The sequence below is a fragment of the Prorops nasuta genome, unplaced genomic scaffold (assembly GCF_024137725.1).
Source record: "Prorops nasuta isolate Cenicafe-Biocafe unplaced genomic scaffold, Cenicafe_Pnas_1.2 PNAS00015, whole genome shotgun sequence".
NCBI classification, from domain to species: Eukaryota; Metazoa; Arthropoda; class Insecta; order Hymenoptera; family Bethylidae; genus Prorops; species Prorops nasuta.
In genome coordinates this window covers 4,957,765-4,973,084 of record NW_027116812.1, presented here as the reverse complement: position 1 = coordinate 4,973,084, position 15,320 = coordinate 4,957,765, and the positions used below count along the sequence as shown (strand labels likewise).

The window sequence follows — 15,320 nt, the reverse complement described above, 5'->3', positions numbered from 1 at the left end:
ACCCGAAAAATTGAGGTACAAAAGGACAAGCTTGATCGTTAGTCGGAATCTTCGTCGTTCGAGGCTATCCCTCATCCCGTAACTCGGATCATCAACCGAACGGCTCCTGCATTCTTTTTCGATATACACTCTCGAGGAAATCCTCACGACAAAAGAGACTACCAGTGAAATTATTATTGCTACAGATATAACGATGATCCTTAATCTTCGAACAACGTGGGACACTTGTACTACCAAATTCGTCCACGCTCGTAAATAATAGAGTTACAGGAAGTTTTGGCATTTCTGAATTTTGAGAATCCGACAAAGCAACAGAGTTGCAGTATTTCGACGATCCTGGCGCGGGCTACGTGAACTGGCACGATTTCCGCAAAGCAAACGGATTACGTACCTGGAATAGAGTTTAGGCATGGCTCGTCGGCCACGCAGGAAGTACCCGAAGGATTCCCGGAATCACTGATATGACTGGCGATTGCGGCACGTTAACGTGTACATTTCGTCGTAGTTGCACGATATTCCAATTGCCCGAACTGGCACTCGAGACTCGCGTGCTCCAAAACACAACCCTCTTTCCGTTCTAGCTCTCCTCTATACAACTCTTATCCTGTTGCTAACATTTTCACTCGAGCTTCACTATCGTATACGATAATTTTTCACATTAACGTTCTTAACGAGTTTTTCTATTAAGACATGATTTTCTTCCAAATTTAGCCGAGACGACAGGCTATCGTCCATATTAGCATTTGGGACTCACGTATCATCGCTTTTAAGTCGTACGAAATGAGTCATCCTGGAGGGACGTGAGTCGTGCGTGCCTCTTATTATTGACACGACTGGTGTAAATGTTATCGATTTATCCTTTTTGGATGTCGCGTTCCCAGACAGCTTCACCAGCTGGGAAAGTTTTTTAATGATCAAGCGTCTGCAGACTTGACCTTCGGTCGCTTAGAAAGTATCCTTGAACATGGAAAGATATGCGGTGTCGCACCATATCACGCGTTGTCAAATATATCAGCTGTAACAGTGAGTGCATCCAAATTTTCCAACTAGCTTTGTACAAAATTTTCTATCGAATCAACGTTCCTTCTTGCAGTTTCGTATGCGTGTGATGCAAGACTATGGGACTTCACCGAGTTAACGTATTAATATCTATACCTGAAGCATCAATATGCGTGTGTAAGCCGACGTACGGCAGGGCTTCATCGTCCGGCTTAGTAAGTGAAAGAGGGCGTATCATAATACTTGCCAGCGACCGGACATATTAAGAGGATCATATCATTCGTGTCCAGGATCCATAAGACATTTCGGTTTTATCCGAAACACGTCTGGTCTGCTCTAATGCGATAAAGGGCCTACAACCCTCGCGGTGTGCTTTACCTGTCCCTGAAAAGCTCTTTGGAACGAGCTCACCCCAACAGGTAGGGAGGGAATGCTCTATCTATCACTCTAGAAGTCTCCCGTAGAGATACCCGTAACTCGACTCCTAGTGCTGACACTTTACGATGCTTTTAAAAAAATTGTTAAACTCCCCGGAACATTACGATGCTTATTGGCGAATTTTTTAAAATTTTTCAAGACAACAGCGAGCCTGTCATTTTTGTTATAGCTTCGGCTCGTAACTTTTACATATTATACAAGAGACGAAATTTACAGTTTTCTGCGGAGCTGGATATACAGCTTGTCACGATATTTGAGTGTCGGCTAGCTTTTTAAGCGATGGTCGATTTTGTGGAACGCAGCGTCCATTGGTTTGTTTCCCTTTTTATCAACCGACTGAACAAGACGAAACGAGATAGTCGCTCATCCATCATCGTTAGTATTTCATTCAGAGATGCGGAGACCAGTCGGCGGAAGCTGCCGGTGACAGTGAAAGTTGTGTAAACTCGAAGAGCAAAGAAACGCTTTATAACAATCCAATAGCCATCGTTTTATTATAATACTCTTGCCACGTTTCTAGTTTGATCAAACCATATACGAATGGTCACTGTAATGTATTATTCAAACGTATTTTTAGTTTTGGTGAAGCGTGCGACGACATCTACGGAAGGTGAATTTGGAAAGGGAGGGGGAGGGGGGGGGGGGAGAGAGAGAGAGAGAGAGAGAGAGAGAGAGTCAGACAGAGAGCAGGGGTGAAAAATGAAGGCCCGGAAGGAATCGCAAGGGGTTGACGCATTGCGGCGGGGAAATATGGGTCGTCCGATTACGTCTGGGGACGTTGGAATCTGACAGAGCTGGGAGAGTGACGGCGCAGAAGCTCATACATCTCCCGTGTAACTAATGCCCGCATATATCAACCATTCGTGGCATTCGTCTACGTGTACATTTTTGCCGGTATCCCGCGAGACGCAGCTTCTCCTTCAAGACTCCGCAATTCAAAAGTCCCGCGTTTCCCAAACCTCCTTGCGCATGCGTCTCGCAAATCGGCCTGATAATCGCTAATGGCCCTCGCGAATGATAAATGGTTTCTCCGATCTCGTTGTAGATATACACAACGTTACAGTACTTTGTATATAAACACGCACTTGACCGGTGACTACTTTTAAAAAGCATATCCAAAGTTTTTTCAACAGACACACGGATACAAACAACTGGTCTTAATCTTTTCAGCAAAATAACACCGAGTCTCTCCTAAGCGATTAATCGGTTTATATATATACACGTACATAACATTTCTCAGAGATGAATATTGGTGTTTAGTGGTATAAATGCAGGCATTTATCTCTTTCGAGCCGTTAAACGAGGACGTCTGAGTGCTCGGCGAGAAGAGTGGCTTGATTTCAAAGATGTTTGGCTGAAAAGCAGTTTTCCCGGCATCGCAGGTGGTCCGGGCAAAAGAAAAAGGGGAGCGAAAAAGCTGGAAGCTGGCGTTCGTTAGTGGCGAGCAGCGAGCTCTCGGGGGCCGAGTTTCCGCGGCTAATTGTTATTCGTTGAGCGAGCACGCGGCTTTTCAGTGGAGCGCAGCGGAGCTCGAAGGCGTTCGTGTTTGCTTGGTGGATCGAGGTGGCAGCGGCTTGAACAATGCACGCGGAATCCTCTCAGACCGGTTCCTCGGTTCCTCCGTGACTTCTCCTCCACCGCCTTGTCTAATCGGTCGCGCATGGCGTCATTGTCCTGTCCGACCGTGCCAGGTGGAGGACTCTACACATACGAGCTATACGCGCATTTCTTACACCAATCTTTTTCAACTTATTCCCTCTGCCACACCGTCCACAAATTTCCTTCACAATCCCCAACTAACGAATTTTATTCATCAATTTTACCAGCCTGGCCTCCATTGCTACCATAAGGCCTGGTCATTCTTTTCACGTCCATGCACGCGTGATAGTTGGTAGTCGAGAGGCTGTCGCAAATTTTACCGAGAAGTCGAGCGAACGAACGCGTGGTTCAATGGGCTCTTTCCTCTTTCGTCAGGCTTGTCACTCATTTTGGAAATAGATCCAAGTGAGAAAATATTGTGATTGTCAGTCACGTTGTTGCACTGCTCACCGTGCATAGCACTGTCGAATGAACCAGATCCAGAACGAATGCTAACCGATAAGCATTTGAAAGGGTCAAACCCACGTTCGTCAGGCATTTAATCGCGATAATATCCCGCATTAGCCCTTCTGGAATGCATATCATCGCATTCCTCAACACCGCATTGCCCAGCCATGAATTAATCTCGATGATTTTGCGGATAGAAAAATATGCAGATTCTTCGCTCATCCATTACGTAAATTTTCAACTCGCCGATGCGTTTATCGTCACATAAATTATCACCATCTCACCATGCTGCCCAGTTTTATCGCTTTTAAATGACTAAACATGGCACGGCAGTTTATTTTTTCTCGTTTTTTTTTTATTACTGAAATACTCACACCATGAAGCGGAATGGTAAAACGAAATTCATTTGTTTCTTTATTGTTGTATAGCGCGGGTGACTGGATGGCCTCACGAGTCGTTTTAGTTGATAATTAATTTCGAGATAATGTTATGTCTGTTATTTATACATAACGAGGTTATTCAGGTAGCATCGTGCGTAAAATGTAATTTAGAACGAGTTCCCTAGCTATCGGATGACTATAGAAATCTAGTCTGGCGGGGGGAGGCGAAGCGAGAGGGTCTTGGAGGGACGTTTTTCATTCGGTAAGACGTGAACCCTCCGGGGGCACCCCATTATCCTCACTCTATAAATATTAAGCAGTATTTCGATGTCGGGTATCTATCAGCTCCTGCTTGACCCAGGCTATACGACGTTGACACGAAAGCGATACTCATGCATGCATCAGGGTATTAAGATGAAACTTTCGATAAAGCTCAATGGAGATATGCAAAATATAAACTATCTTCTCAAATCATCTATATGTATAAACGTCTCGAGTCTTCTAGTTTTACCAAACGTTACGCATAAATTTCCAGGCAACGCTTGTGATTGATAAGAATGAGTGTTGCGAAATATTCCAGCGAGCTCTGTTTACTCTCTCGCGCTCGCTCGTCAATTTCGTCACTCTTTTTGCTTTATTTATTCTGTCGCTTCGTCGCATAATTGCCGCACCCACTTCGTCCGGCCAATCCCAATCGAACTGCGCGAATTATCTTTTCCCCGGGAGATAGTTCCAGCTGAATTTGTTTTCTCTCAATCAACTGATGCCTTGTACGGCTATCTGGACTTAGGTTGCGATTACTCGGAGGCATGTCTGGCAAAAACTGTAAGTAATCTGAACATAACAACTCTACAGAACGATATACCAATCAGTTTTCTTTTTTGTTTTTATTCCCTTTTGAAATTTAAAGTATCAAATCGTATATCGACCAGACGATACGTGAGGGAATCTAAACTGAACAGTCTTATCTATTAAGCTCGGCTAATTCCAGAGGCAAGTACAATTTAGGAGATTTTCAGGAGAGCCGAGTAAATCCATTTTTATGAAAACTTGTATCAGTGTCGGTTATCACGTTAATTTTTTAAATGTTGTGTGAAGAGGTAGCATAAAATGTAACAAAGTATTAAGTCGAACTTGGTGATTTTGTTAGTTTATTGATATTCGCTATTTGCATATACCAATAACACAATGATATCACGATGAGAATGTATAGTACAATCTATGTCAGTAACTTTTGTCATTCTTGGTGAGCTTTTCTCGTATACACATATGCAGTTACACATTCTCGCTTCACTATCGCTGTGTTAGTATGCACGGTCTTCATACACATACCCATCGTGTCTATCAATGCAAATGTAGTACGTGTTTCCTAGGCAAATGAATCCCGCATCGTGTGGCATCTTACTTACATTTTATAACCATTTATTGGGACCTATATATAATTTGTGAGCCGTTTTATCAAGTGAAGGCTAAATAAATATTGTCTTGAGAGTAAGTGGATTCTTCACTCTTATCAAATGAGATTTATCATAACGATTTTTTCTAGAAATCATTTGCAAAAATTATGTTTTCAGTGAACTAGTTCAAAAATGCAGCTTTAATCAAGAAACTTGAAAGGAAAAGCGAATAAATCCATTTTTCGTAAAAAGGAATATCAGTGACGATTATTACTTCGAAATCATATAAATACTATTGAGTAAAAATAAATACTTCATTAAATTTTATTTATTCATTTTTATGACAATAAGAATAAAGAATCTATTTATTCTCTCGTCGGACAATATTTATTTAGCCTTCGCTTGATAAAAGGTTCACAAATTATATAGGTCCTAATAAACGGCTATAAAATGTAAGCAAGACGCGGCGGCGCTTCATCTGCCAAGGAAACACGTGTAGGCTACAATTGCATCGATATACACTACACATATACGCGTATATCGATCAAACTAACAAGATTGCCAAGTTCAGTTTCATGCTGTCTCAAGCCTTAAGCTTTTTCTCTATATCTTATACTTAATCGTCCTTGCAACGTATGGAAAAATTTACGTATAGGGCATGAGTTTGACGAAACTGAATGTTAATTTTTAACTTGAGACTTGCTAATTTCCAACTATGAACTTTATAAATTAGGGACTGCGAGCTTTTGGCAATGTAACCTACCATCGCCAAGGGATTATTGGGTCTGGCGAAAGGAGCGAGTAACGGTTTACACTGGGTACAGTTTTTTTTATCGAGGGTAATTTTGCCGGAGAAGGAGAAGCGAGCGAGAGCTCAATGTTTCTGCGTTAATGATAAACTCGATAGTCGTCCGTGCGCTGTGCCGGAGAAACGACGATTCAGCACTAACTCCGATCGAATCTGGCAATGCTATTTAGACGACTGATGAAGGGACAACAAAACTATCAAAAAGAATTTGCTACTTATTAAGTACTGTAATTGTTTGTGGAATTTGATGACAGTGTGAAGATTCGGCGCGCGCACTAAAATGTCTTCGATTGTCCAGACAACTACCACCATTAAACCTCATTGACTGTTCGACTATTTAAACTAAGGACCGAGATTCCCGCTATTAATACTACCGAGATAATTGAACGATCCGCTACACTTGCAAACAACATAAAAATGGGTACGTAACGATTTCACCAAATTTTCACCACAACTTTAAAAATCGATTTTCTTCGCAGCGGTGAATATATTGTTTTTTTTTACAGCTGCGAGAATTCGTTATTATTATGCTGTAATGCTATGTATCGCTAATTCGATCTTTTATGGACTGAAAGTGAATATGCCTATTGCTATTATCGGCATGGTGAAAAGCGTGAAAAATCAAAGTATCCATCATAATATATCTCTGGAATGTGAACATATCGAACCTGAGGATAAATCGGTTGATATCGATGGTCCTTACGATTGGTCCACCACCCAGCAAGGAATGGTCATCAGCATATTTTTTGTTGGATACCTCGTTGCCAATTTTCCTGCTGGATATTTTGCGGATAGGTTAGTTCTCGTTTCTGTTTTATAGACTATATAGCACACGGAATTAATATTTTAAATAATTTGCCTGTGATTGCATTGTCCTACTTTCAGATTTAATACGAAAAAAGTATTATTAGGCTGTATATACGCGAACTGCGTGATCACTCTTCTAATGCCATTAGCCGCCAATGTCCTGGAGGTCATGTACGTCCTAAGATTTCTCATGGGAGCCGCAAGCGCAGCTAACCTGCCAATAATAAACGTTCTCATTGGCAAATGGCTCGTGTACGAGGAAAAGGGCACTTGGGTGGCTGTTATTAATGCAGGATTTTCAATCGGTACCCTAGTATCGATATTGTCCGCTGGATACATTCTCGACTCCATCGGATGGGAAGCGATATTTTACATCCACGGCACGTTGCCCCTCATCTGGTGTTTCGTCTACCAAATATTCTTCGCCGAAAGTCCAGAATTCCAGAAATACATCACCGAGGAAGAGAGGCAATTAATTATCAACTCTTATGGTCATCGATCACCGGGATCAAAACAGATGGACGTACCGTGGAAAGCCATGTTTACATCAGTTCCATTTCACGCTCTACTCTTAACCAACACTTTGGCCAATTTTGCTTGGTATTTTCTACTCACGAATCTTCCACTCTACATGAACAGAATCCTGAGATTCGATATTAAATCGGTAATCAACATAGTTTATCTAAAAAAGTGCCAATTTATTTATATTAATTCAAAGAATTTTTTTTAATAATAATGAACTCCTACCTCGTTTCCTATAGAACGCTACGTTAAATTGCTTACCTTACGCTTTAAATGCCATCCTTTATCCTTTTTTGGGAAAATTTTTGGATTATGGAAGAAGAAGGGGTTTCTGGACGCAGACTGTGGCAAGAAAAATTGCAGTGGGCATCAGTGAGTATTTTAATGAGTAGTTAAACTGACGAGTTTTTTATGCGAATAATTCGAATTTCAGGCACGATTCCACCATCGATTTTCTTGGTGATAATCGTGAATATTGGCTGTGAGCGGACGGCCTCTTCAGCTTTGTTAGTTACTAGCATTACAGTTTGCGGGGTTATTGCTTTGGGTCATCTTGTTAATCACAACGATTTGGCTCCAAACTATGCTGGAATCATGATAGGAATCACGAATACTCCTGGTACCATTTCTGCATTTTTGCTACCGGCTCTGGTTGGAGTTTTAACCGAAAGTGGAGTGAGTTAAAAAAATATCTATCGATAATTCACCGAACAGCTCGAAGACTAGCTTTGCTCATGAATCTTTAGAGCCGGCTCGTCATGCTCTTTACTTCAATAATCAAACAAACATGAGAAATAAATGACCGTATTCGCACTACCGCTATCGCTCAGATATTGATCGCGTAATTGCAGGTTTCTTATATAGATTTTATCGTAACCCGAGCATATTGATAGCGGACTTATGAACAGTGCGAGTTAAACTTTAAAGGTTTCGATGTTAAAATCAATATCTGATTTATGTATGCTCCGCGTAAATTTGATAACTGCCAATTTATTTTTTATCGCTGACCTATACTGTTTTTCCTTATTACAGCATACTATCGCCAATTGGAAAATAGCTTTCTACATAGTCGTGGCAGCTCAGGTGGCTGGCTTTATCATATTCACGTTTTTCGGTTCAGCACAGATTCAAGATTGGAACGATTCTAATGGTACAGATGCTGCGGCGAAGGCCTCTGCAGCGACTAGTAATCAAAGTCAAAAGGAAACAGTGTCAAAAGTCTGATAGGAGACAAAATACTCAAAACTTTCTGCGAGTCGAGCGATTGGTCGCGCTAATCTTCATCAGAAGAACTTGCTTACTAGCTGTTATAGTGTACGAAGTTTAAAGTGCTACAGTTGTTGTTCCTTCTCTGTGTAACATTCTTTTCCCACGCTTCATTTGGCAACTGTATAAGTGTACCGTGAAATTTGGCTCTTCTGTTAGGACATATATGCAGGCAGGAAAGTGATGGATATCTCGATATATATTCAATAAAGATTTTAATTGCGCCGATAAAACAGGTACTGGCGAAGCTTAGAATTTATAGCACTTAAAAATCTGTGAAACAAGCCGTAAATCAGCTCGCAACGGATTCGACGAAATCGTAAAAACTCGCGAAAATCTCTTAAACGAGCTGGTGAGACACATATATAAATATATATATATATATATATATATATATATATTTATTTATACTTTGTAGAGCGCATCCTGTATTGAGAATAATTAGAAGGACCACCCTTGTTGATTGAACGGGCAATTAGGAGAGGTTCGACGAAAATATTCTCATTTACTCCAATTAGACGCAAAAGTAACGCGGCAAAAGAAACGATTAGAGACGAGAAAAAAGAAGCAGCGAATATTTATGGCACTTGAAATATAGCGTTGCCTTCTATTTCCGGACCACATGTGGCTGTGTCCACTCCGGTAATGAGTCTCGCTGCAATTAAAAACCGAAAGAGAATATGATTGATGGAATCAACACGGTCAAACTGCAGACGATTCAACGTTGAAACACGACGAAAAATCCGCTCTAATTAATATTCACAACGATGACGACGACGACTAAACCAGAGGCCTAAAATTCAAAACTAAATATGAATGAGCAACGATTTGATGAGAAAAATCTTTCGTATTTCTTGAAATAATGTATAATCGCAGTTCGTAGTATACGCTGAAGCCAACATAACGCAAATATTTTATTTTTATATAGCGTTCTTTGCATTTAAATCATTTATTCCGCGCGTGCTATTTATGGAATAAATATATACTATTATTTTGTATTATTTGTAACTTTGATGAGAATACCCACGCCTATCCATTTCCCATGCTTTTTTTCTCGAGAACTCTTTATGAAAAAATTCCAATAATAAATGAATCGAGGGAGAAAAAGAAGGCGAGCACGTCGCACCAATTCATAATAGCGGTGTTAATTACTCTGAATTTATTAACGAGTGAATCACAATGGCGCGGTGTGGGGGTTGGAAAGAAATTGAAGATTCTCGCTTTCTGCAGGTGCTGCTCCGCGCGGACAGGCCTCTTTTAGGGACCCATAACGATTCATGAGACAAATGGCGTAAGATGATCGAAGTTCATGGTGGAAATAAACGTTGAAGAACGATTTTCCGATTCGTGTAACTTTATATACATATATGCATCGTCGATAAGCCTGCAATCGCACGAGAGCCAATCGGAAAAACTGTGAAATTCATGGAGCCATTCTATACAGAATATTCCGGGTAAGCGGCATTTTCTGATTGGAAATGCGGGAGATGTGACGCTGCTGGTCTGCAAGCTCTACATACATTTCGTTTATCTCGGAATCGCTTAGGTAAGTGGCTTCGCAGCGCGAAATTCATTGTTTAAGAAAGCTAATGGACCTATTACCATATCTGGGATTCTTTTTCCAATAGCGTCTTGCTGCAGATTATCCTGCAGTGGCTTTACTCCGCGGGCTGCAGAGTATTTTGTCCAACTCGATTAGCTCATTAGAAAATAATTTTCGTATAATACTTTAGTTGTTGCAGAGCTATATATATACACACATAGCTAGAGAAATGGATGTTGATTTAGAGCGAGGGAGCGAAGGGTGCATGGAAAGAGGTGGGTGTAGTTTCGGATGTTATGCGAGTAATTATTCAAGTGGTAGATGCGCGCACGAGCGAAAGAGCGTTCGAGTTGGTGGTGGGTGCGCGCGGTACAGTAGTTGCGGCCTCCGGGAGACGGTTAATCAATCTTAGCGCTCGTTACAGTCGGACGCGCCGGTACTTGAAGTGGCGTTAACGCATCCGGGGCGCCACTAAAATGTCAGGAATTGTTAATCTAGCCGCGCACACGCGCTCCGCGCTGTTTGATAACCCGCGCGACGCCATCGGCCAATGGGACGCTGGAATGAAACCATCCCGAGCTTCGAAGCTCCTCTGCTCGCAGAAGCTCCTGGAGCTCTCGGAGACATTCGCCGCAACGCCAGACCGCACCGTTATTACTAGCGATAAATCGCCACCTTTAATAAGAGCTTGCACGACGTACCAGACGCCAAGACCCGCCAAGCCGAGGATGACGGCAAAGTCTGGCAAATGTGCCAGCCAGAACCAGCGCGAACCTACCCCCTAGACTCCATTTAGACCCTATCCAATCCACCCACGCTCTCCGCCTCTTCTATTCCCATTTTATATTATACATTCCCTTATAAAGCACGCTTGTTTTCTTTCATTTCGATCAAAGCACAAATCCTTACTTCTCTTATTAAATCCACCAGCCGAGATGAGGAGTGCCAAGCGCGTGTTGCTCCAGTTAATTAAATTGAAAAGCGCGAAATATGCTATGTTCAGTTCTTGTGAAACGGATTCCATTCGTCAATGGAGCCATACTTCTGTATTATTCGGCGTCTAATCCTTTTGTTATTTCATACCACTCGTATAATCGATAATCGTTTGTGTATAGACTTTTTTTTTAATTGCAGAATAAACTAAATTTTCTCTCATTTGACTGCTGCACTCAGCATTACCACGTTTGGTTTAATTTAGTATATTAATATAAACGTAGTGTGAGTGAGATTATTTGAGAAAAATTTTTTATTTATAGCGAACGGTAAAAGTTATTAAACCGTTAATGCGATTAAAAATCTATATACTATAGTAAATGCATGGGTAATGTTGAAACCAAATATTAACATATGATTCTATATGCTGCGTGTTGCTAGAAAAACACCCTGTATTGCGTACTGTACGAAAAATTTAATTTGATTGTGTGGATTGATATAGCTAGAGGAATATATTGTTATACATATAGTACGTATTTTTCTGTGATTGTAAACAGATGAAATGCCTAATGCATAAAAATAGGAGCCTACAGTTTTAATTGTTATGTCCAACGCATTCTAGTTAATTACAAACAAACAAAATTTGCTCTTATCTCCAAATCTCTGATATAATTTTCAATAAAGCTTATATAAAAATCCATATCGCTCTGAAGTAAATAACAAGACTTTTATTACTGTATTTTCAGAGAGCAAATTTACTCAAATAGGAACAGTCATGATATATTTTTTAACCAAAGTTTAAAATGTATTTATTTAGTTGTTTGAAAATTTTTAAATGTACTGCGTACGTTGACCCGTCTTGTAATTTTTTAAATTGGACATGCCATATCATATTCAGTAGCAAGAAGCGCAAAGCCTGCTTCATATAAAGTTCTTGAAATAAACAAATAGCTGAAAAACCTGCCATAATTACATGCACGCTTTAAGAAAAACATTAGTAAAGGTAGGGAGAAGAAAAAGAATAAAAGAAAATAAAGTTTACTTGGGGTTTTGTTAAATATTTGAAGAAACAAAGCTGAAAGAGACAATCCAAGGCTCAAACGTCGCACACTGTTTCAGACAAATGTTATCCCTAAAAAGAATAAATAAAACTACATCAGGATTATTGCGCCTATCATAATCGATGGTTCATTTTAGATTGCGAAGGGCAATAAACTAGGAGAGCGGTTTCTTTAAGTGGACCGAAGCTTTGTAGCTTTCCTTTATTACTATGAATGTTGAAACTTATTTATTTTCTACCTTTAAGTAGAATATTTACATAGAAACTTCTGCTTTGTTCTTATTTAAATTAGTAACACACTTTTCTTTATAAATTCTATATAAATCGCTTATCTTTATATGTAGGTACGCATGGTCGAATTTCGTCTACCTCCCTCTACTTGTTAAAATTAATTTTTGAATACTTACAGAGAGTTTTTGTGATTTGGTACGATCGGGAGTTCTATCGGGATTAAAAACACAGCGGAAATGGCTGGTTTTTCACTGGACGACGTGATAAAAGAATATTGCAAAAGGGATTACGCTGGAGGCCAATATGTTTTACCAGGATTTCTTTTGGGCGTTGCAGCAGCAAAGCAAATATTGCATTTCCTATAGAAAACGTGGACTGTTTCGTTGCGGCTTGCCAAATCGATCAAGTCCCGTCGTGGCTGGAATGTGGGTCAGCTCTGCAACGCGGCGCGGCGGCCGGAAAATAAAGTTGCGGAGCGACGGGCGCTCACTAAATTCAGCCGTTAACGCTCCAGGCTTCGCTTTAAACTCTTTCATCCTACAAACCCTTTCCAAACACCCTTTAAAGCTTCCATAGATTTGTTTCGTATTTAAGAATTCTCAAGTTAACTCGTACGACTCGACATTCAAAATTAACTACTTAAAAAAGAAAGAAAAAAAAAATAAAAAACAAACGATTTTGCATTTTCTTTCGTTCGACGCTTTAAAGTTTGTTAGCGATATTATTTGTTGGTTAATGGATGCCCGAGGCTCTCCTTTAACTCCTTCGAGTTGAGATCCCTTCCAGACGCGGCCATTAAAGTCTCAACGCTCGTGCAGGCTGCGCACGTGCATCTATGCGTGCTTCTGCCAGAATTTCTAATTTAATTGCACTTGTGCCCGAATTTGGTCGTTATAGTTGCGAAACAATAGAAATACCCCTTCAGGTATTTATTGTAGCCTGGTACACATAATATAAAATATATATACAGTTCGTAAAATTATGGCAATATTCATTCGCTATTATATATATAGTATAACGTGGCTGTTGCCGACTAGGAAAATAAGGGCATGTAAATTTCCAATTGCATAAGTAAAGGCGTAATTTGAAAATTTTCCACAATTGCAGTTTCAATTACTTCGCTCAGTTGTTACCGCGTTATAACAAAAGTTGCTTAGGAACGCGTTGAAATTAGGGATAGACTGCTCCATTTTCAGTTCCGCATGAAATTAGACATTGTTTAATGTATAGTTCCTAGTGTTCCACTGAATAACTCATATTCTTCTGTAGGGGAAAAAACCAGTTGGCATGTAAAAGTTGCTGGGAAAAGGGAAGAGCAAAAACTAGAGACGAACGAGAGGGAAATCCTGAAAAGTCGGTCACCCCTTTTTCGATTGACCAGCTGACACAGCGACTTCTGTTGCATCGTGCCAACTTTCTACAGATTAGTTTCGCACACCCTTTGCCATTTTATCCACCAGCGATTCGCAAATAAGCATTTCTCCTTTCAGAAACTTTAAGCGTTTCCATCCCTTCGATAAATTTAGCCTATTATTACATTTAATATTCGTATTTTTAACTTATCTTCGCAATAAAACCAGATTCTGCGTAGCAAGAATCAAAAAGATTGTTTAAAACTATTCACGACTCTGGGGATTGGCGTTTTCGAAAAAAAAAAAAGATATTCAAGAGGGGATGTAGGCGGCACGAAAAAGCAGAGCCCGTGTGGGGTGAGCCTGTATAAAATCAGCCGAGCCTGACGAGGGGTCCTGAAGGGGTCGTTTAATCGACGGTCGTTGCTGCTGCATCGGATTTTGATTAGCGCGGCCACGTCACGTGCGTTCGTTCGTTTGTCGACAAAAAAAGTGCAGCAGCGCAACGCCGCATAGGCGTAGGAGTAAAAGCCCATACACACGTACGTACACACATAAACACTTGTACATACTATGACAGAAGGGACTGCCAATTTTCCGTCTGTCCGCACGGAGCTCGTCCTCTCGGCCTGTTGTCTTTGATGACTTTTAATCTCCACAAGTATTAAAGCTATTCAACCACCAAACTCCCACACTCTCAAATAAATACCACCCTCCATATATATGTATACGCCTACACTCCCTCCCGAGAAAGAAACCTTTAATCAGTCGTCATTATGCAACTCCTTGCTCACTTCATATATTAAATCAAACGCATCGCTTATTTTATTGCTCGTCAAATAAGTTCTATAAATCCATCCGTCTGACAGTTTCACCTTCCGTCTAAGCAATTATTTATAATTACCCATTGGTATATATTTATAGCTTTTTCCAACTGACGAACCTTAAAGCAACTCGACTCTAATCATTTTTATCATTATAATAGATTCGCTTGATTTTTATCTCAGCCAGTTATTTCCCCGATTTTATTGCGAAACCTTTCCAATCCACTGTGTTTATTTTTCAAACACGATTTTAATAGAAAGTTAAAATACGGGTGGACATGACAATTTACTTTATAATCTGGTATTTATTACAAACTTACTCTGCATATAATAACGGATGCTGATAATTTGCCAATATTTATTCATTAATTATTAATATAAATGTGCGTTATGCTAATAATATAAGTAATATGTAATTAAACCAAGTATATAATACGGCACTGCATATATTTTGTAATTCGAATTAATCGTCAGCAAAAAATGGCCAAACTATAATAGCAGCTAGTAATCCAGAGATGACGCTTGGAGATTTTATAATTTAATCACATTTTAATAGAGCCCCTTGGGCGACAGTCGACACGAGCCGATCATTTTACCAATAAAGAGCGAGCAAAGAGCTTCGGGTTATTATAGTCGTATACTCATAGCGTACGTTCGTACGTTCGCACTTTATCGTCGTTTCAATTACGTTGAGGAAAAATCCCTTTTCGACAA

The 15,320-nt window shown here is 40.2% G+C and overlaps 2 protein-coding genes across 2 annotated transcripts in view; one reads left to right on the top strand and one right to left on the bottom strand.

Moving 5' to 3' along the window:
* The window catches only part of Ten-m (teneurin transmembrane protein Ten-m), a 388,572-nt gene that overhangs the window by 344,318 nt on the left and 28,934 nt on the right, over positions 1-15,320 (bottom strand). The gene's annotated exons all lie outside the window — the stretch shown is intronic.
* Positions 6,100-9,661, top strand: LOC136778951 (sialin-like). Its single transcript, XM_066736172.1, has 6 exons — positions 6,100-6,489; positions 6,575-6,863; positions 6,954-7,539; positions 7,637-7,769; positions 7,831-8,072; positions 8,430-9,661. The coding sequence occupies exons 1-6, from the start codon at positions 6,486-6,488 to the stop codon at positions 8,619-8,621; spliced, it is 1,446 nt and encodes a 481-aa protein (XP_066592269.1). The 5' UTR covers positions 6,100-6,485; the 3' UTR covers positions 8,622-9,661.

Coding starts and splice junctions, on each gene's coding strand:
- LOC136778951 (XM_066736172.1), top strand. Junction 6,864..6,953: donor GCTGGATATTTTGCGGATAG/GTTAGTTCTCGT, acceptor TCCTACTTTCAG/ATTTAATACGAAAAAAGTAT. Junction 8,073..8,429: donor GAGTTTTAACCGAAAGTGGA/GTGAGTTAAAAA, acceptor TCCTTATTACAG/CATACTATCGCCAATTGGAA.